Raw genomic sequence first — 20774 nt, 5'->3', positions numbered from 1 at the left:
CTGCAGGAGTGCGGGGCCGCTCAGGGCAGGGCTGGAGCTGCCGACACCATCCTGCTCCGGCTCCTGACACACGGGGCACGGGGGTGAGCTTCGATGGATGTTTTGGGGCGATTTCCATGCGCTCGGCGTGCAGCTCAGCACATCCACCAGACCCACGCGGGGATGCAGCGATCCCTGTCTGTGGTCCTGTTCCCCGGCTGGCCCACACCGCTGCTTTCGCTCCAGGATGGCGATTCAAAGACTCCCTGTATGCAGCGAGAGCCGTTCTCCGGTGGGCCGTGCGGCTCATGCAGGAGCTGCCGGCCCGGGAAGGGCACCGCGGGCCTCGCCTGTGGCGCTCCGGGCTCCGCCGCGCCCCAAACCGGACGCGGGGCCGGGGCAGTGAACCCGTGAGCGGCTTTATCGCCATGGCCGCGGTCCCTGCGAGCGAAGCGCCGCCCGCTGCGGGCCCTGAGCCGTGCCCCAAACCGGGGCCGGGGCAGTGAGCCCTGAGCGGCTCTATCCCCATCCCCGCGTCCCTGCGAGCGAAGCGCCGCCCGCTGCGGGCCCTGAGCCGTGCCCCAAACCGGGGCCGGGGCAGTGAACCCTGAGCGGCTCTATCCCCATCCCCGCGTCCCTGCGAGCGAAGCGCCGCCCGGTGCAGGCCCTGAGCCGTGCCCCGCCCCGGGGCCGGGCCGGGCGCGCCCCGGTGCCGTCAGCGGAGCGCCGAGCGCGGCCGTGAGCTCGGCCATGAGCGCGGCGCTGCTGCAGCTGCTGCGGGCCCTGCGCGCCCCCCCGGCCCCGGCCCCGGCCCTGGCCCGGCCCCGCCGCCCGCGGCCTGCGCACGGCCGCGCCCCGCCGCGCCTTCGCCAAGGAGCTGTTCCTCGGCACCCTGCGCAAGGTGGGTCCGCGGGGATGGGGCTGCCCGTGGGGGTCCCGGCGGCGACCGTGCCCGGGGGTCGCTGCCCTTGCACCGGGGGACAGCGAGGAGGGCGCGGCGGGGCCGGCGCTGCCCTGGGGCTGGGGTCACGCCGGGGCTGGCATAAAGCGGCGGCATCGCCCACCTGGGCTCGTGTCCAGCGCTGCCACCAGCGCTCGCAGGGCGTTTTCCAGCCGCTCATCCCCAGGCTGGGGCTGCAGGGGTTGATGTGAGCCCAGGGCAGGACCCGGCCCGTGGCCTGGCTGTCCCTCAGCCCGTGGGTCCAGCCTGGCGCGATGCCCCTGCAGAGCTCCCCGCCCTGACGCGGAGTGGACAGGAGGCGTCTCTGTGTGTCCAGTGCCCCGCAGCTGGAGCCGGCTTAACTGAGTGACCCCTCTGCAGCCCCGCACACAAAACACGCGATGCAGAATGACCCGAACAGCCGGCCCCGAGGAGCTGCGCTGAGCCACAGCCCCCGTGCCTGCCCGGCCCGCGGATTCCCCTGGAAACACGAGTGTCTGTGTGCGCCGGGCTCGGGGCACTCCGCAGAGCTTGTATCGCTTTGTTCTCTGCTTTTGCTTCAAGGATCGAGGCTTTATGCAAACTTCCGCCTGCAGTTTTTGACAGGAAGGACTGAAATTCTTGTCGTGCCTTGAGACGGCACTGGACAAAGAAGTTAAAATCTGAGACAGAACGCTGTATTAGCCAGAGTTTGTTAATGCAAGGCTTAGAGTGTGCATGTACCAGAGATTGCAGGGTGAAGTAAATTGAAAGAAGGAATAACTCAAATCCGCTGAAATGAGTTGAGCAATAAAGCCTCCTGCCACAGACCTTGTCAGGTAAAGTGCTTCAGATACGTCTGGGGGTTTTGTCTCTCAGATTTCAATACAACAGCTTTCTGAAAACCTCCAGCATTTCCCAGGTCCTGAATTTTTGGCGCTGATATTGTTGCTGGGAGTATCCCGAACAGATCTGTGTGGACAGAGACAAACTCCTCTGTTTAAAAGGCGAAAGGCAGTAAACATTAAAAGTGTGCTTCTCACGTCGTCTCCCACTTCTTGGGTTCCTTGCTGGGGTTTTTTGTCAATTCAAACCTGTTAGGTCGTGCTGCTCCCAGTTTATGACCGGAACACCCTGGTGGTGATAAGGAGTGGTGGGACTCACTCACCTTTGTCCTCGAGGCATTAACAGGTGAGATTTGTTCATGGGCTGAGCTTTGGAAACATTATAACAGTTCATTGATTTGGATATAAATTAAACTCCTTTTTATAAATGCGTTATAGAGTTACATTGACGAAGCTCGTGGGTGATGAAGGATTTTTGCATCCTTGTAGTTCTTAAAAATCTCTTGATTTCTCCCTAATGTTTCTGTTGTTCAAGTAACACCTTCTGGTCTGGTTTTGGTGTGTAATAAAGTTGGGTCCTGTGGATCTCTCTTTCTGTTTCAGAACATTTTCCACAATTCTTAATTTGCACATTGTTTTGGAGTCGTTGCAAGGCATGTGTCCTTGAATTTTTATTTCAATTGCATGATCCATGTAGTAAAAATTATTAAATAATTCTCCTGTTTTAGGAAGAAGTTTTCCCATACCCAGAAATTAGCAATGAAGAATTGGCAGAGATCAACCAGTTTGTGGGACCTGTTGAAAAATTCTTCAATGAAGAAGGTATGTTATTATGTTTCTATTAATGCCAGTGATTTAGTGATTACAAAATGATTTAGCTATAGCAGTTGAATAAGATTATTGTAATGAAAACATTTAATTTATGCATTTATTACTACTCATATAGTGATGCTGATTCTACAGCATGTCCATTTATGGCTTTTTATGGTGAGTATTTGGATGTTGATCAGAAGACATAAATTCCAAACCAGAAAAAAAGAGGAACTAAAAGCGTTCTGGGATAGAGGTAGGATTTGAAATTGGTTTCAGCTCAGTTGAATTGTGCTTTCTACCATTTCATATGTTGTGGGGTTTTTTCCTAGAACTTTTTAACTGTCCTGCTCTGCTAAAACTGATTGTAGCAGAATGCAGCAGAGAAACTCAGAAATGATGGCTCACTGAGGAGTTATGAAAAATCAAAAACATTTATGTTTTTTCAGCATTAGGGTATTAATTCTATTTGGGAAAGGTCTTATTCCTCATCTGCATTCCAGAGAGCATTGCAGGGTGTTCCTTCTGTTAGTGCTGCCATGGATAAGCCAATTCCAGAACAATTGCAGGATATTGGGTTTCACAGACAGCAATTTCTGAGGCAGTTAAGCACTATTGTCTCAGACTTCCCGCAGGCAGAGATAGCAGCCCTGCTCTTCCAAACACTGTAGGAGTTTGGAGAAGCCAGTGATTGTCACACATCTCCATTTGTGAGATCCAGGTGATTTAAACTGTAAAACTGTAGTGTTGCTCACTGACAGTAAATAAAGAATTTATTCAGATTACAGTTTTTAATTCTTTGCTCTGTTGGGGAGCATCATTCATGGAGTAAACAACATGATGTTTAGGGAAGGAGTAAGAAGGTCAAACTATGGAGTCTTAACTGCAGGTGGAAATTGCTCATCTGTGAATTCCCAGCTATTTCTGTTTAGTTATTCAGGGTGACTGAGGGGTGTGGTAAAAATAGGTCAGTAGGGCAGCTTTAAACAGCAGCTTGGTGTGATTGGCACTGGGAGGGAAACCCCTCTGAGCAGAGTCAGCTGGGGCTGCCCAGTGACTGGACACCAGGGTGGGTCTGTGTGGGCATCATGGAGCAAGAGGGAAAAACCACCTCTCCCTCTGGAGCAGCTGAGGCCACACCCCAGAAATGGGGCTGGGGCTGTGGGGCTGAAAGGTTAGCACAGGGAACAAAAAGTCTTTTTCAAAATGAGGGGTTTTTTCTCCCAGAAGAGCATCAGAGCATCTGGGTGCCTCTCTGTTGTGTTCCCACAGAGGTTCCAGTGCTCTTTCACTGGGGTGACTGGGAGGAGTCCCCAGGATGCTCCATTGCTTTTGCAGAGGCACCTCTTGGGTACTTTTTGGAAGGATGGCTCTGCTCCCTCTGCTGCAGCTTACAGCTTGCCTGAGCTGCTTAATTCCTGTTTGCTTTCACTGCCATGGTACAAAGCAGCTCTTTTAATCCCCCAAGAATTTGAAAAACTCCTGAGAACAAGATTTTCTGATTACCTCATTTATGTACTTTTTTTTTCTTGTATTCACGACCTAGACTTGGTTCAGATAGAAAATCCTGGAAATACCTTGCTTATTCCAGTCTTGGAATCTGCTGACATGCACAACCTGTACACACAGAGGTGTTTGAGAAAACAAAATAAACGCTGGACTTTTCCCACTTCCAAGTTCTTTTCCTGAATATGTCATGAGAACAAACAGGACAGTCAGGCTGAACCTAGAAAGGAATAATTCTTGTGAAGCTGGAGGTGAGAAGTCTGTCTCTCTCTGGTGCCACGAGCTCATGGCTTCTCTAAAGCTGGTTCAGAAGACTGGAGGAAAATTCCAGCAGGGAATTCAGTTCCCTAGGTCTGGGCCCTCAAAAAGTTAGAGATCCCACTGCTGCTGGCTCAGGGCACTCAGTGACCTTGGCCCTGCTGAGGGAACCCTGCAGTGTCACAGCTGCTCTGGGCACTGAGAAGCACAGTGTTAAATGTTAAAACTGTCTGTGTTTGTAGTGGACTCGAAGAAAATCGATCAAGATGCAAAAATCCCACCTGAAACCTTACAAGGGCTGAAGGACTTGGGTCTCTTTGGCATGCAGATTCCAGAGGAGTATGGTGAGTAAATGTCACAGAGGAATAACCCAGTGTATTCAGGGGTGCGTTTTGGGGTCTGGCAAAATGTGTCTGGACTGTTCCATGAGTGGGTGTTTGGCCAGCTGAGGAGCTGAGGCTTTGTCCTTGGTTACTGAAGGGACACAGCAGCAGGAGTGTGGCTGTGGAGGAGCTCTGCCTGCTTAAGCAAGCTCTTCTAGTCTGCACCATAACTAATATACTTCTAATGAGGTTATTCCCCCTTTTCTGGGCTTTTGGTGGTGCTTGTCATGTTTTAAAGCCATACCTGATCAGTGCTTCATGCACTGCAGGGTGCTTTTCACTGAGGTTTGTAGTAGTGGCCTCTTTGGTTGAAGTGCACAACTTTAGTGGGGACAGTGGAGCTCATGCAGATCATGGAATATTGGCTCTGACACGGGCACCACTGGAATTCCTGTGCCCAGGCTGGATCCTGACCCAGCACAGAAGGAAGAGTTTGGAAAGGAGGAGTGTGAGTTTGAATCCACGTGCTCTGAAGAGGAAGGGTGTGTGAGGCCCTGGTGTGAGTTCGTGGTGTCAGGGGAGACTCTTCTTGTATTTATTCAGTGTACACACAATAGTGGGACTGTTGAGACATCTGCAGAATGAGGTGTGGGTTATCCTGGCTTGCACCACTGTCCCAAGGAGAAAATTATTAACCTGGACAAAAGATTATCTTGATTAGATTAAATTTTTTAGTCACCAGTATTACATAAAACAGTCTTAAATTACATGGAGCAGGACTTCTGGTCCTGATAGCATAAAATTCTTGAACATTAGTCTCATACTTAGCTTTGATTTATCCTACTTCCTCCAGAAAGCATGTGCTGGTGCCAAGTTTGTTTCTTGGTATATTCATTTTTTTTTTATTAAGGACCTTTTGGAAGGGTTGTGTTTTATCCTTCTCTAGCACCAGTTTGGAAGCCTGCTTGGGAGCTGTTTTGTGTCACTTTTGTAGCTCTCCAGTTAAAAGTGTTACATTCCTGCATTTCTGTACTTGAAATGGGTTTTTTGGGGGGAAGGGGCATGTTCTATGTACTAAAATAAAACCTGGTGCCTGTTCCAGGTGGGCTGGGTCTGTCAAACACCATGTATGCTCGTCTGGGAGAAATCACATCCCTGGATGGCTCCATTGCAGTGACCCTGGCAGCTCATCAGGCCATTGGGCTGAAGGTAATGCTGCTGCTTTAGGTCCAGTGGTTCTGCACGGATTGCATGGAAAAGGTGAAGTGAAAAATGTGAGCCCTGGGTGGAACAAATCAGATTTACTGGAGAAGCATAAATCAGGTTGTTGGTGTCCCCAGCAGCCCCTGCCACTGGTTCAATGTAAGACTCTCATGCAGCAGAAAGGCTGGATATGAAGTACACAAGAAAGTTACTATTAAGATAATTATTCTTAGAAAAACTACTTTAAATGATCCCAAGTTCTTTTTTTTTTTAATTGACCAGACTTGTTTAAAGTAGCTAGAATAAATAGAATAGAAATAAATAAAATATCAGGGGGGTTCAGGTGATGAGGAGGGAGAAAATTCAGAAGAGAGCAACTTTGGCTGGCTGGATGAGGCTGTGTGTTTGGGAGCTTAGAGCAGAAAACTCATCCAAAAGCAAGTGTGTGAATTTTGAACTTTAGTACAACCATAGGTATTTACCTTTTAGTGGTGGATGGATGGTAGAATGAAGCTTGAAACCACAGTAGGTTCATTATAGCAAGAGGAAATTCCTCTTGGAATTTAGCAGACAATGCTAATGACAAATATTTTAATGTCTGAAAAAGAATGCAGTCTGTTGTTTATTAAAATGTCTCTTGCCGTGCCATAAAATTTGCCAACGAAGCTTTCTGAACATGGCAGGGCTTGTCAGCCCCATTTCTTTTTCCACAGGGTGATGCTGCAAAGTTCTCTGTTGCTTGTTTCTGCAGGGGATCCTCATTGCTGGCACCGAGGAGCAGAAGGCCAAGTACCTGCCCCGGCTGGCGTCGGGGGAGCACATCGCTGCCTTCTGCCTCACCGAGCCTGGCAGGTGCTGCTGCTGCCCCACAGCTCCAGAATGGGCTTCCTGCTTTATCTGCATTGCTTAATAGCTTCCATCTTCATTATTTGGGGCCTGTGGCTTCAGTATATCCATCAAGGCTTTATTTTTTAAAGGACCACTCCAGGCTGTGTAATTACTCCTTCCCCAATGTGCTGCTTTTGGCAGTTTCCATGAAATCCCTGACTCTTGTTGTTCCCATCCCAGGAATTAATTTACTTAATTTCTTCAATGAATTGAAAGGATGCTTTGTGCTACGTCAGAAATAATGTGCTGTGACTGTTTAGGATGCTTTCAGTTCTTACTCAGAATACAAAGCCCTATATTGAAGGAGCTACCAAAAATAAAAGGAATAATATTGGTGTTTAGAAGAGGCACCTTTGTAGCAGCAACTTCAGTTCAAAGATAGGTTTGTTTATTTATTAGTTACTCATTGACTGGTACTAATGCTGCAAGCTGTGTAAGTGCAGAAGAGGGACAGTTTTCTGCAAAGCACACAGGAGGTGGTTTGCTGTATGTCTGTGGAGGGAACTGAGACCAGCTGAGTGTTTGAGTCTTGCTTGTCCATGCAGAAAAGAGTTTCAGACTGCAGTTTGAACTTGTGTCTGCTCAAGTGGCTTGCAATCAGCCTTTGATTTACCTGCTGGTTTTCGTGTTGCTGTGGTGTAGGTACCTCTCAGACATCAGTGATGGTTTTTTCCAAGGTCCTAAGCTGGGCTTGGACCCTCTCAAAGCTGTCCCACTTGCAGGTGAAAGTTAAACCAGCACAGAGATTTTAAGTGACCATTGAAGGGACTCGAGAGTAGCACACAGGAAAAAAACAAGGGCTAAGCATGTTCTGAAATTCCTCTTACATCTGTCTTACCCCAGGATTTTTTAAAAAGGTTGCTGGTCTTAGTAACTTCACCTTCAGTCTTCTGAGAGACTGCAGTTCTAGAGCACAGAAGTAATCATCTTTAGAATTGCTAAGTTTTAGCAATCTGATCCTATTAAAATACCAGCTGAGATCTGGCTGTTCTGAGAGCTTAGCACTGACTGCAGCTGAACAGCCCCAGCGAGTCCCTGGGTATCCGAATTTGTGGGGGAGGAAGCTTCTTTCAGGGGGGAGGTTGAGCTGCTGGTTACAGTATGGAGCAAGGTGGTGACTGAGAACCTTCAATCACAGGATGGAAACTTGTGATTGTGGTGGTGTCATTCACTGCTGATTTTCTCCTTGATGTACCCAAGTGCTCATTGATGGAGGCTGTCACATGGTTATTTTTCATTCCTACTGAGCCTCTTTTTACCTGGGATGTAGAACAGGGTGTGAATTTTTGAGGAATGGCTTAGACATTTTAAACTTGACGTGTTTTAGAGTGACAGGCTCATTTTGTGTTCACATAGCTCAAAGCGTAGCTCCAAAAAGTTGCTTTTGTGTCATTCTGCACATTCTGGTGAGCAGAAATGTCCCCTCAGGTACCTTTTAGAGCTGTTCAATCTAGTGACCTTCCTTGTTAGTTAAAAGCTAAAGTTGATATACTGCTATCTAATAAACCCTCCTTTTTAAAGGATGGGAAGAGGGAAAACGTGCAGTTTTGCGTTTTTAAAGCGTTTTTATTTCTTTAAACATTAATAACTTGTTTGTTTTCTAGTGGGAGTGATGCTGCATCCATCCAGACTAGAGCAACCCTGAGTGAAGATGGGAAATACTTCCTGTTAAATGGCTCCAAGGTATCCACCCACAGACTGGGAATGGGAAATTTGTTACAAGTGTGTGGGAAGTGTCCTTGTCTTTTGCATCAGTCTGGAACTGGGAGGTTTCCAAGCTAGAGGAGAGTGACCCTTGTTGGGTTAGGCACAAAGAGAACAGAAAATCACTGTTAGGGAATTACTGCATTAAACTCGTGGTAAGAAAAATAGAAAACCAGCCCGGGTTCCTTCTCCATCACCCACTTACGGGTTCAGCTTCAGGGAGGGTTGGGTAATTAGTTAATCAGCCCCCTCCATGACAGCTTAGGTAAAAAGAAACCTAAATCTGTATTTTGCCATCTCTTCATTCTTCAGGCTAGATTTTAGGAGAAAACTTGGTATTTCATTAGAAACAGGGCTGCTTGCAAGCTTTCTGCTGAAAGAAGCAGTGGCAAAAGCCAGTCTTCAAGAGATGTAGAGATGTCCTGGATCAGCAGTATTTCATGCATTGCAGACTTTTCTGTAGTTGTTGATCCATTTGTGGTGTGGAGAGTCCCACCCTGGGGGAGAGGCTATTCAGAGACTTTCTCAGGAGGGTTAAATAATTTTTGGGCACAGGGTTTGTCCAGTCTGCACTGCTCTTGTATCCCTCATGTGCCATCAGCAGTGGGATGTACCAGCTTTTGTGGAAACGCACTGTGGATTTTAATTTCACTCATGTTGGTATTACAACCTGGATTTAGAGTTGCTCTAACCTTACCATGTGTGGTCAGCTCCCCTCAGAGATGTGCTCACACTGAAGCAGGCACTCATTAGGATTGAAGGAAGGAGCAGCAATTTTTCAGCACTCTGTTCTTTGCCCAGTCTCTTACAAAACCCTTGGGAACTGTGCTCCCAAAATCAGCACAGTTACATTTCTTAGACATCTTCTCTCTCTCAAAACAGGTCTGGATCTCCAATGGTGGCCTTGCAAGTATTTTCACAGTGTTTGCCAGGACAGAGGTTGTGGATAAAGATGGGCAGGTGAAGGATAAAATCACTGCTTTCATCGTGGAGCGGGACTTTGGGGGCGTCACCAACGGGAAGCCCGAGGATAAATTAGGCATTCGAGGCTCCAACAGTAAGAACCACTTAAAACTGTTAGCAGAAATTGTTTTAGAAGTTTAATGTTTTATTTTGGTTAGGTCCATCTGCATTCAGAGGCAAATCAGTATCTGTTCCATGTTACAGTGTAAGTTTCATGTTTCTGTAGGTGGCTTTTCCTAAGAGTCCTTCCTGACACAGGGTCTGAAATAAGAAATCAGTATTGGGGAGTTCATTCACTGTGCAGGGAAAGAAATCACTCAGGAGATCCAGTGGCCAATAGGTTTAATTTAGAAGTCCACTTTCATCAGCTCTTAAACTTATTAGTGATTGCAGCTTTTCACCATCTGTCTTTTGGACTTGACTGCTCAATCAGTTCCTCAGAACTAAAACAAGATAAAGACAAAACTGTGCTTCTCGGTTTGCACAATGTACATTCATTACATTTTTAATACTTTATATCAGTAATTGATGTCAGCTCTACAGCTTTTTGCCAAATTCTCACTTCCTTGGCAAAGCATGGGTAATTCTGTCATAAACAATGCATTGGGAAGATTTCATTTCTTGCTACAAATAGTGCCTTATGTTCCTGAGTGTCTTTTAAATATTTCTACATCATACTTGAACAAGTGTTAATTCTGTGTTTCAGCCTGTGAAGTACATTTTGAAAACACCAAAGTGCCTATAGAGAATGTAATTGGAGAAGTTGGAGGGGGATTTAAGGTAAGCAGTGGAGAATAACTACTGGTGGTTTTTAAAAGCCTGAAGGAGAGTGTGTTCCCCCCTGTACTGAAGTTTCCTCATGGGTGGTGTGAACACTGCCACACTAAAGGATACTGGAGGACAGACTCCTCCACTGATGTGTAAATTGGTGTCACTGGACAGTGCACAGTGTGCCATAACCTCAGATTTCTGTGGGTTTCTTCTCAGTGCAGTCACAGAGCTGGTTCTGCTCTTTGCTGGGCTCTGGATTGTTTTTTGTGGTGTCCCTTCAGAAAAGGGAGTGACTTCAGCTGCCCTTCTGACCTGAATGGGCGACGTGTCCTCTGCTGGTTCCTCCAGCAGAGTGTGGAAAGGGACAGAGAGGAATGAGTGTCACAAGGAATGGTTGGAGGCAAGCCCAGGTCCAAGGTGCCCTGGCTGTCAGGTGGTTCTCCAGGGCTGGATAGCTGCACAAGGAAATGCTGGCAGGACACCAGGAAAGATACCACAGATACCACTTGACACAGGTGGTGTAACCCTTTCTCTGAGAGTGACCTGGGGGTTTGCAAAACTGCTCTTACTCCTCTGTTTCTTACTCCTGCTGGAGCAGGCAAATGCAGGCCTAAGTGCTAAATTAAATAATCTTCTTTAATGTAGTAGAGATTAAAAGAAGATTTTTATGGTGTCTTCCTGAGATAGTTACCATGAGTTAAAATGTAGGACAGTGACTTCTTTCTTAACAGGCTTTGACCTGAGTCACCCATGCTGAGAAACAGCACCACCAGATTCCAGAATCTATTTTTGTACGTTATTGAGTTGTGTTTCATTTCTACACCTTCATTCATGTTCCCTTCTGTGGTATGTTGCTGAAAGGAATCTGAGGCAGAGAGCAGCCATCACAGGTCAGCTGCAGGAAGAAATGTTGTGTCTTTCTTCTTCATCTCATAAACTGGAGCAGTGCTGTCTAGCTGGAATGTTGTTTACCAGTGCAGATAAATATATTTTTATCTACATTTTACCTTCATGTAGTTAGAATAGAGATTATTTCCAAGTCAGTGGATCATCTATTTCAGATATAAAATTGGAGGTAGCGGGTGACAGGAAAAGCCCAGTTTTGAAGCATTTTCCTTGGGATGCTGAGTGCTGTGGTGGCTGATGTGAGGGCAGGTGTCCCAGGACTGGGAGTGTGCCCCAGTGAGGAGTGAAATCCAGGGAAGCACTGAGGCAGGGAGCAGTGACCAGCATGGCTATAAGGAGAACGTGGCCTAAACCCCATCCATTTCTTCACAGGTTGCCATGAATATCCTCAACAGTGGAAGATTTAGCATGGGCAGTGCATCTGCTGGAATGATTAAAAAATTGATAGGTGGGTGCACTGGGTGCTCTGGATTGCTGGGTGCCACAGAAACTGCTCTGCCTGAGGCAGACAATGCAGGACATTCAAATGGGAACATGAGCCTTGATCTTGTCCCAACACACTTTGACATCTTTAAAATACATTTTTGTAAAATAGTTACTAAAAGTCTGTTTGCAGAGGTTTTGAAATAAAGATATTTTCCTTTCATGCAGTGTAGGTTCAGTTCATAGAGTGGGAGGTTATTGCCTCTGTTGATTTCCCTGAGGTAAAGTGTTCTTCCCAATAAAAAAAACCTCTGTACTATTGCTTTTAGAAGGTGTAGTCTCCCCTAGAACCTCCCACCTGAGTAACTGGCTCAGAGCTACACACAGTAATTAGGAATAAAAGTGTTTAGCCAAAACAGTAAGAGAGATCCCTCTAATCAATTAGCACCAAAATTGATTACCTCTCTAAGAGTACAGGTCACACCTCTGGTTCCAAATCCCTTGACAGGCTGGTCCCAGACTTGATCAACACCATCATTGTGAGGGTGTTTTTCACAAAGTGCTGCTTCTGGAGCAGCCAGGGGGTTCCTGGGCATAGACTGGAGCATCACCATCCAGAGAAAGACACCAGCAGCAGGAATGGTCTGTCACAGCCCTTCTGAGATGGATTTGTTTTTCTTTCTTTAAAGAAATGACATCAGAGTATGCTTGTACCAGGAAACAATTCAATAAGAAACTCAGCCAGTTTGGATTAATTCAGGTAACAAAAAATGAAACACCTAAATCTCTGTGCTGAGTGCCAGATTGCATTGGGGGTATTTTGGCTGTACTGGTTTAAAGGATTTGCTAGGAATTTGTGTGAACTTGGTGCTGACTTCTGTACACTGATCTTTTAAATGATAAGTGATAGAATGATAAATGTATAAAAATATCTTTTATTTCATGATTGTTTTGAAGTGGTACTTTTTATTGATTGATTTGGTGATGTTAAACATATGAAAACTGCAGTTGTTTTTAAGTTTGAGGGTTGACTGTGGGCTTTTGCACCTGAATTTCTGTATGATTCCTCACGTTGCCATCTGCCAGGAGAAGTTTTGTTTGATGGCTGTGAAAGCCTACGTGATGGAGAGCATGGCTTACCTGACTGCAGGGATGATGGACAAGCCAGGCTTCCCAGACTGCTCCGTGGAGGCTGCCATGGTCAAGGTAAGCAGAGCTGGGGAAGGGCTCTGTGTTCAGTCTGCACTGCTGAGGGCTCAGGGGCTGCATTTGGACAGGTGATAGAAGCACTTCAGCCAGATGAAATAATGGATATTGTTCTGTCTGTATCCCACAGCCTCAGACTCACAATTTTGTCACCATGAGAAATAAAACTTGCAGGTTGAGAATATCACAGCTCTCCTGAGCTGGGGTCTCAGGAGGCCTCACATGAGCACAGGGACACTCAGCCACAGCTCCAGCTGCCAGCCTGGCCAAGCTGCTGCTGTCCCAGCTTTCCCAGGGAACTGTTGGCAGAGCAAACCCTGTGGAATATCCAGGCTGTGGCTGCCAGGGTGTCCTGCACGGTGTGGTCACTGCAGAAAACTCCTGCTCTGGGCTCCAAACAAGCAGCTACACCTGCTGTGCCAGTGTGGGGCTGCCCCTTTCCCTGGAATGTGCCCTTTTGGAGACTGCCTTGTGCATTGCAAGGACACTGGTTGAGTTTGACCAAACACCCTGGGCCACAGGGACACTGTTCAGGCAAGTTAAGGGGACTGCTGTAACACAGTAGAAAATCCTGCAGCAGTGCCCTGTAGATACCCTGCTCTGGGGTTGTATCCTGTGTTTATTGGTGTTTTATTATCCACTCTCTGGTGATTAAATCCTGTGCTGTGGCAGGTGTTCAGCTCTGAAGGTGCCTGGGCGTGTGTGAGTGAGGCACTGCAGATCCTTGGAGGCCTTGGCTACATGAAGGACTATCCCTACGAACGCTACCTCAGGGACACCAGGATACTGCTCATTTTTGAGGCAAGTACCAGGATTTTTACTGCAAACTGCACAGTCTGTAAAGGTGAGCACAAACCTGAGGGTTTGGTTGACCAGGGCTTCATTCCTTCAGCTGCAAAGTCTGTGACAGAGTAAGACTGGAGAACTGACCTTGTTTTCTTTGGAGGTACCAATAGTAGTTCCCTATAGTGAAACAAGCTATGATGGCTTTTATAGTGTGACCACAGTGTGACTTACAGCAGTAAGCTTTCCTCTTGTGTGCTTCTCACAAGTGAAGTAGGGAAACTCATAAAAGATCAGCTTAGAAGGTTAATTAACTTATTGATGGGCATTTATATTAAAAAAAAGGTTGGTTCCGAAGTTTGTTTTCTCTCCAAGCTGGATTGTCAGTGACCATTGTGTGCACATCAGAGCCACTACCAGACTTGATTTTAACTCGGCTCATTTTGAGCACTTTTACAGCTATTTAAGTGTTCCTTCACTGGAACAATGCAGAACTTTTTTCACTCAAAATGCATTTAGTCTGGTTTATTTTTCATTGGGATACATTTGTGTGTTTTATAATGAGGAGCCCAACTTCTGCACAGCCACATGAAATCAGAATTAAAATTGAGATAAAGCAAAAGGCAGCAATTTATGGGTGGGAAGAGTCATGCTGGGATACTGGAACTGTGGGAAGGGCACAGGGGCCCAACAGACCTGCTTGGAAAACACTATTGCAAATTTTGTAATTACCCACCTGTCTCACTTTCTCTTCTGTTTTCTCCAGGGAACCAATGAAATCCTGAGAATGTACATTGCACTGACAGGGCTGCAGCACGCAGGCAAGATCTTAACTGACAAAATTAAGTATGTTCTTAATTTTTGTTAATAGTTTCTTAATAAATTAAACAAAATGTGGTCACTTTGTAGATAAGAGGGGAAACTGTGGGAAAAATCTGCAAAATTTTCAGTGTATTGCCTGTAAATGTTCAGTGTTACAGGGTCTCTTTGTCTTTTTAATGGGATGGTTCATAGCTTTAGGAGTCATGGCATTTAATGCATTTTGTCTTAGACTTTTACACAAGCTGTAATTACTTCCTACAAGACCAGTAATGAATATTTTGTATCTGAATGAAGTTGTATTGGCACAACAGCTGCATTGTGCATATTGAGAGCTGGTCTCTGGAATTCCTCGTGGGTGTCTTGGAGAGGAGCTGATGGCTTGGTAATTCATGGGCAAACTGCAGGTGTTTTGCTAAAGCGTTTGGAATTTCAGCTGGTTATGTCTGAACCTCGTGGAATTTCCTTAACAGCTGTTCTTTCCCCAACATTTCAGAGCAATCAAGAAAGGAAACGTGGGAGTGGCCCTGGGGGAGTTCCTGACCAGGTTACAGGACACCCTGGGCAGGAAGGTGGATTTGGGGCTTGTAGGTGACCGTGGGGTGGTGCATCCCAGCCTCCAGGTAAGGGCCTCAGTGCTGAGCTTTCGTGTTTGTTCCCTTTACTGCTTGTCACAGCTGGATCTCCTGGTTTTGCAAAACACAGTGTGTGCTTAGGAACAGTGAGATTTTCCAGTGTAAGCTGATGTTGACACCATGTCAGGGTAAGAAGTTACAGGTAGTGTACTGGTATCAAGGGAGAATGAAGGCTGGATTAAATCTGTATTTATGCCAAATCCATGTTTAGATCCATCTGGGTCATTTGTATAAATTGAGCCTTCACCATATTAAAGTCTCTGTAATGGTCTGTGGCTGCCCTTTGTGGTAAGGTCAGTCACAAAACACAGGAGCTTTTCCTGTTTAATTGTAACAGAGTTTCAGGTAAGAATTTCTGTGAATTTCACATACCCATACTTGCTTAATCACTTAGGAAATGGTTTTTATGACCAAAAATTAATGTTCTGTTAATAGCAAAAAGATAAGGTATATTTTTCACGGGATGTTCTGTTAGTTACTTCTGTCAGCATAAGCCTATAATTAAAGTTATCAAGAGTAAACTAGAAAATTTTAATGCAGGTTTTAGAGAAAGAAAAGTGTCTGTCTGGCTTTCAGCAGCAAAGTGGATGAATGTTAAAAAAAGACTGGTGCTTACCAAGAAAAATCCAGTGTCCTGTTTAAAGGGGGTGAGGATGTGCTGCTTCTTCTGTTATAAAACTACTCAAATTGTTGTATTTCCTGTTCTGTTTCATAGGAGAGTGCCAAGAAACTTGAAGAAAACATTTATTATTTTGGAACTACAGTCAGGGGCCTGCTAAGTAGGTTTGGCAAGGTAACGATTTATTTTGTCTGCTGTCTTTGTTACTGAATAGTTTATCCTCGGGGCCCCACTGGAACCTGCAGGGGACTGTGTGTGGCAGGAGCCAGCACTTCCTTCACACCTTCTCACTGAGTGTGAGAAAACACAGACATTCTGTACTCAGCGTAATGAACAAGTTACATTTTTAAAACCAAAACCGAAACACCAGCACCCTCAGTGAATTAGTTGTTTTCTTCTCCTTGTGTAAGCACAAATTCTGCTGCTGCAGGCATTTAGCAAAGTGGTTGAAGGCACACAGCAATTTTACAATTTTACGTGAAGATTGTTAAAAGGTGCAGCTCAGTTAATCCAAAACTAACAATGATAATTTCAGACGTAGGGTAGAACCTGTTTGTGCGAAATAAAGCTGGACCTAAACACAAAGTATGAACGCTGGTATTTGGTAAAAGTTTTAAACTGACAGACTACAAGCTAATAGTGCTTTTTACTCTCCCAGACGATAGTGGAGGAGCAGCTGGTGCTGAAGAGAGTGGCAGATGTGGTGATTAATTTGTATGCGATGACTGCAGCCATCTCCCGGGCGAGCCGCTCCATCAGCATCGGGCTCAGGAACCACGACCACGAGGTGAGTGTCCTTCAGCAGCAGCCATTCCCACTCCATCTGTGCTCCTGGGAGCAGGCAGGCTGTGTTCGTGGGGAATTTACAGCAAACTCTCCCACAGAAGTGCAGCAGAACATGCCAGAGTGCAGGAGCCTCTCAGGGGCTCTGCTCACTGAGTTGCTGAGCTGCTCTCAACGCGTTTGAAATACTTCATTGACACATACAGAGACAGTGAGAGCCTGGTCAGAGCTCTGCACGTTCTCTCAAATCTGGTAACACCATGCAGTTCTTCCCAAGCTCCTTTCATTATAGCTCTATTCATTATAACACATAAACACAACAGCATTTGGGCAGTACAGTTCAGGACAGGAAAGTGGTTATTGAGTAGCTCATGTAAAGTTTCCTGGTAACAATTATGTTACAGGATGAGCAAATTTGCTAACAATCCAGTGTTAAAACAAATCCAACCTGATGAAGCTTTGGCTTTGGCCTTGAGGCTTTGCTCTGTGTGTGTGAGCCCCTTCCTGCATTGATTCCCAATCAGTCTTGGAGCCAGTTTTGGGTGAAGGCTCACCCCAGCCCTGACCCCTGGCAGCTCTGGGCTCAGAGGGACAGCTGAGGCTGCACTGCACGTGACTGGGGTGCAGGGCTCTGTTATCAAAGGGCTTTGAGAAGTTTAAATTACTGTGTTTTTACTACACGGTTTTCTTCATGGAATTCATTCATTAGTTTTTTAACTCAGTTTTACTCCTTTTCCAGGTGCTTCTTACAAATATCTTCTGCACAGAAGCCTATTTCAAGAATAATTATGCCATGACTCAATTAGAAAAATGTAAGTACTATAAAATGAAATAATTTTTACACTTCTCTGTCTTTCACAGACTATGTTCAACAGTAGGTGGGTTTGATGTGACCAACAGAACAGTTCTGGTCTGCTTTTAATTCAAACATGGAGCAGAGCTGGAACCTGTTGAAAAGAGACTCTTCATAGCTAAAGCAAACTGCCAGGGTTCTTTTTTTAAGGAACATAAAATCTCTCAGTAGCAAATACCCCTGATAAGTAACTGATAGAAATTAGGGATTTGGACTCTTGGGGAAGTACTGACCAGTTGGGCATTGGCTCTCTGAAACCCAGTCTGTAGTAATCAGTCTTTTTCAGAAGAGAATGTTCTGTTTCTTCCTGGCACTCACGTACTTGCATTTGTATTTGAAAACACTTTTTGGAAGAAATTTAGATCAGCTCTTTATGGTACCTTAGTTGACTTTTCTCTGTTCCTCCACAGATGCCGATGAAAACCTGGATGATTCTATTAAAAAAGCTGCAAAGCAGATCCTGGAGAAGAGGGCATACATCTGCTCCCACCCCCTGGACAGGACCTTCTGATCCCTCCCTGACTGCAGGTACTGATGAATGGAAATCAGGGAGGGATCTGCTGCAGTTCAAGGATTTGACACCTTAAAAAGATCTGTTATTTAATGACTTTACTAAATGTAACTGTATAAAATAAAACTTCTTTCTAACCACAACTTCACAGAAAAAGGGTAAATAAAGAGATTTTATTTAAAGCTCTAGTAACTTTATTAGATGTATATATGTCTGTTCCCCTTGGAGCTGGATAAAGACAGGTGCGGTTTGGATGGAGAGATGTCTTCCCAGGGAAGGGATTGTGTGGTGTCTTCCCAGGGAAGGGATTGTGTGGTTTCTCAGCATCTTTGCCCTTCCATCAGCTGCTTATTCACTGAGTAAGTGCTGGAAGACTTGGGGAATCAGAACAGTTCATTTTGGGTGGCACTGCCAGCTCTCATCTCATCCAGCAGCACCGTCAGGACATTGAGTTCCCAGTGTGCAGGGATGGTTTTGCTGTCACTGATGTCCATCGGGACTCTGAGCCATTGACCACAACTGTCTGGATGTGAGCCAATTCCTCAGCCTCCAAACTGTAACTCCATCAGATCATAGCTCCAGACGAGGGAGAAGGATGCTGGGTGGGGAACTGTGTCCAGGGCATTGCAGAAGGCTGGAGTGGTGGCAGCCATAGCTCTTCCCTTGTCCACTGATACAGTCATTCCATCATGGAAGGCCTCTGGGTTGGTCAGGCAGCACAGACCCACTGTGTGCTCCTCAAGGTTTCCTTTTGCATATGAAAGCATTTAAGAGCTTGGGTGGTTTTTCCCCTGTTTTATTAATTGACTGTGTTCTTTGAGGACCACAAAAGAAAGCAGTCCCTTAAATTGCACATGAAGAGCAAATGGTGAAGTAAAGGCTTCACCTTTCCCATGAAAGAAAAGGGCTGCGTTAGCCATGGCCTCCCCAAGGTGCCAAACTGGGCTCCAGCTGGGAAGCTGCCGACAGGAGGGAATCTTGCACTTGTCTCCAGCCAGAGCTCACTCACTCCTCAGCCTCTTGGGCTGTGGCTGACAGTGCCTGAGGAGCTCAGAAATCCTTGGTTGTGATCTCCTGTTGTTTTGAGGGCATGTGAGCTGTCTCTGCCCCTGTCCCAGTGCCCAGAACACAGGGTAGACCTCTGAGCTTGAGTTGGGGGGGCTGTCTTAGCCCTTGGACTGAGCTGCCGTGCAGGATGAGCTCCCTCCCCAAAAAAGAAAATTCCAGCCTTGAGGTCCATCCACACCCATGAGGTCACAGCAGGCTCTGAGGTCACAGCAGGCTCTGAGGTCACAGAGGTCCCAGAGCCCTGCGCTTGCACAGCACCACGGCGACCGAGCAGTCCGTCGGTGACCACAACTGTTGTGGCAGCAGCGGCGGCGGCAGCAGCGGTGCTGACCTTGGCACAGCAGTGCCAGGACTGTGGTGGCAGCGAGAGCTGCGGGACTGGCTCAGGGCGAGGCACCATGGCCCTTGCTCTGCGCCTCTTGCTCCTGCTCCTGCTGGCAGTGGCCCTGCCTGCCAGGGCTGCCCAGGCTGCTCCGATGGGAGCGCGGGGAGCAGGTGAGCCGGCGGCCGGGCTCCCCCTTCCCGGGACAGCGCTCCCTTCTCCCCGGGAAGCGTGGGGGAGGGTTTTCCCCAGGCCTGTAGGGAGGGCTTCTGTGGTGGGAGTGGGAGAGCCCTGAGGGGCCCTGGGCTGCTCCAGCCGCCCCTCCTGGGATGTTGCCCAGGGCCTGCAAAGAGGGACGAGAGGGACCAGGAGCCAGCCCAGAGCTCCCCAGGCCCCTCTGCAGCTTTGGCCATGTCCATTGGCATCTGGCTCCCAGGGCCTTGCCCAACCCCCTTGCAGTGCCCAGTTCCCTAAGGCAGAAGGGGATCCCAGCACACCATGGAATGGTTCTGATCTCTCCTCCCTTCTAGATTGGCAACACGACTTGGATTATCTGGAATCCCGGCTGGATGATGGTTTGAAGACCTCGGAACGTGCTGGAGGCAAGTTCTCAATGTCCCTTTTTAGTGACACAATGATCAGTGTCACTGTGGCAAGAGCTCACTCAGGTGCCACTCTCATTAACGTCACCTCAAGGCCGAAGGATTCTGGAAACCTTGCCCTGCTCCCTTCTCGAGCCCTGAGTGATCCCACAGGGTCGCTGTCGGGGCAGGAAGGAGCATTTAGCTGTCAGCCTTCTTGCCGTGTGCAATGCCAGTTGCTCCTTGCGTGTGCTCTGTGCAGCCCCGGAGAAGAGCAGAGAGGGAAGGGGCCGGGCCCAGGGCTGTGGCCCGGGGCGCTGTGCCCGGCACGGCTCCTCTGCCGGCCCCAGGGAGCCTGAGGATGTCCAACAGTGCCAGGGGAGCTCTTCTGTCCTGACTTTCTTTGCAGCTGAACCTGTTGGTGATGGTCAAGCGACTTCCCAGCCCATGTCCACGACTGAGCCTCAGGGAGAAGATGAGGGTAGGTCAAGGCCTTTCCCCTGGGAGAGCTGCCAGCTCAGAGCCCAAAGGTGGCCAGCGGGGCATCGCTGCAGGTGCCAGGACACAGCTGTGCCCGTGGGTGCCCTCGCCCTGCGGGATCCCCTCCCTGCTCCTGCAGCTCAGTGCTGCCCATGCAGAGCAGCAGAGATGACAGAAGCTTCTCTGGCTGTTGAGTTACAGGTGTGTCTGCAGGGAGGACTTCTCCAGCTCCTTTGCTGGTTCCTGCACGCAAGCCCGGCTCCCATCGCAGGGGTGAGCAGTGAGTCCCTGCTGACCCCACAGGCTGAGCACTGGTTTTGTGGGATCCACTCATCTGAAATGGAACTACTTTCTGTTAAGGCCCTCCAAAAGGAAAGACCCAAGCTAAAGGAGAATATAAAGACCTGAAGCCTTCCGAACTGCTGGACCAGATGCTGAGTGATCTGGAGAGACGGCGTGGTGGGTGCATTTCCCTCAGCCTTCTCCCGAGCCTCAGCAGCCGGGGGCTGTCGCTGCACATCTGCACACGCCGTGCCCGGCACAGGGGAAGGGATCCATGGCAGCCTCGCGGCCCCGCTGCTGCTTTCACGCCCTGTAGGGCTGTTTCCCAGCCTGG

At 47.6% G+C, this 20774-nt stretch overlaps 1 protein-coding gene across 1 annotated transcript; it reads left to right on the top strand.

Annotated features, from left to right (window-relative positions):
• The first annotated feature begins 714 nt into the window (after positions 1 to 714).
• ACAD9 (acyl-CoA dehydrogenase family member 9) lies at positions 715 to 17899 on the top strand. Its single transcript, XM_032120925.1, is given in 19 exon segments — positions 715 to 798; positions 800 to 880; positions 2472 to 2565; positions 4560 to 4661; positions 5743 to 5849; positions 6595 to 6695; positions 8336 to 8414; positions 9318 to 9492; positions 10105 to 10178; positions 11448 to 11523; positions 12188 to 12258; positions 12585 to 12704; positions 13377 to 13505; positions 14254 to 14333; positions 14803 to 14929; positions 15657 to 15734; positions 16219 to 16347; positions 17083 to 17155; positions 17607 to 17899. Coding segments are annotated over 19 exon segments (1866 nt in total). The 5' UTR covers positions 715 to 729; the 3' UTR covers positions 17708 to 17899.
• Positions 17900 to 20774: the final 2875 nt, after the last annotated feature.

This window comes from Corvus moneduloides, chromosome 11, assembly GCF_009650955.1.
Source record: "Corvus moneduloides isolate bCorMon1 chromosome 11, bCorMon1.pri, whole genome shotgun sequence".
NCBI lineage: Eukaryota > Metazoa > Chordata > Aves > Passeriformes > Corvidae > Corvus > Corvus moneduloides.
The sequence above is the reverse complement of the archived record's forward strand: the minus strand, read 5'-3'. Positions and strand labels throughout refer to the sequence as shown.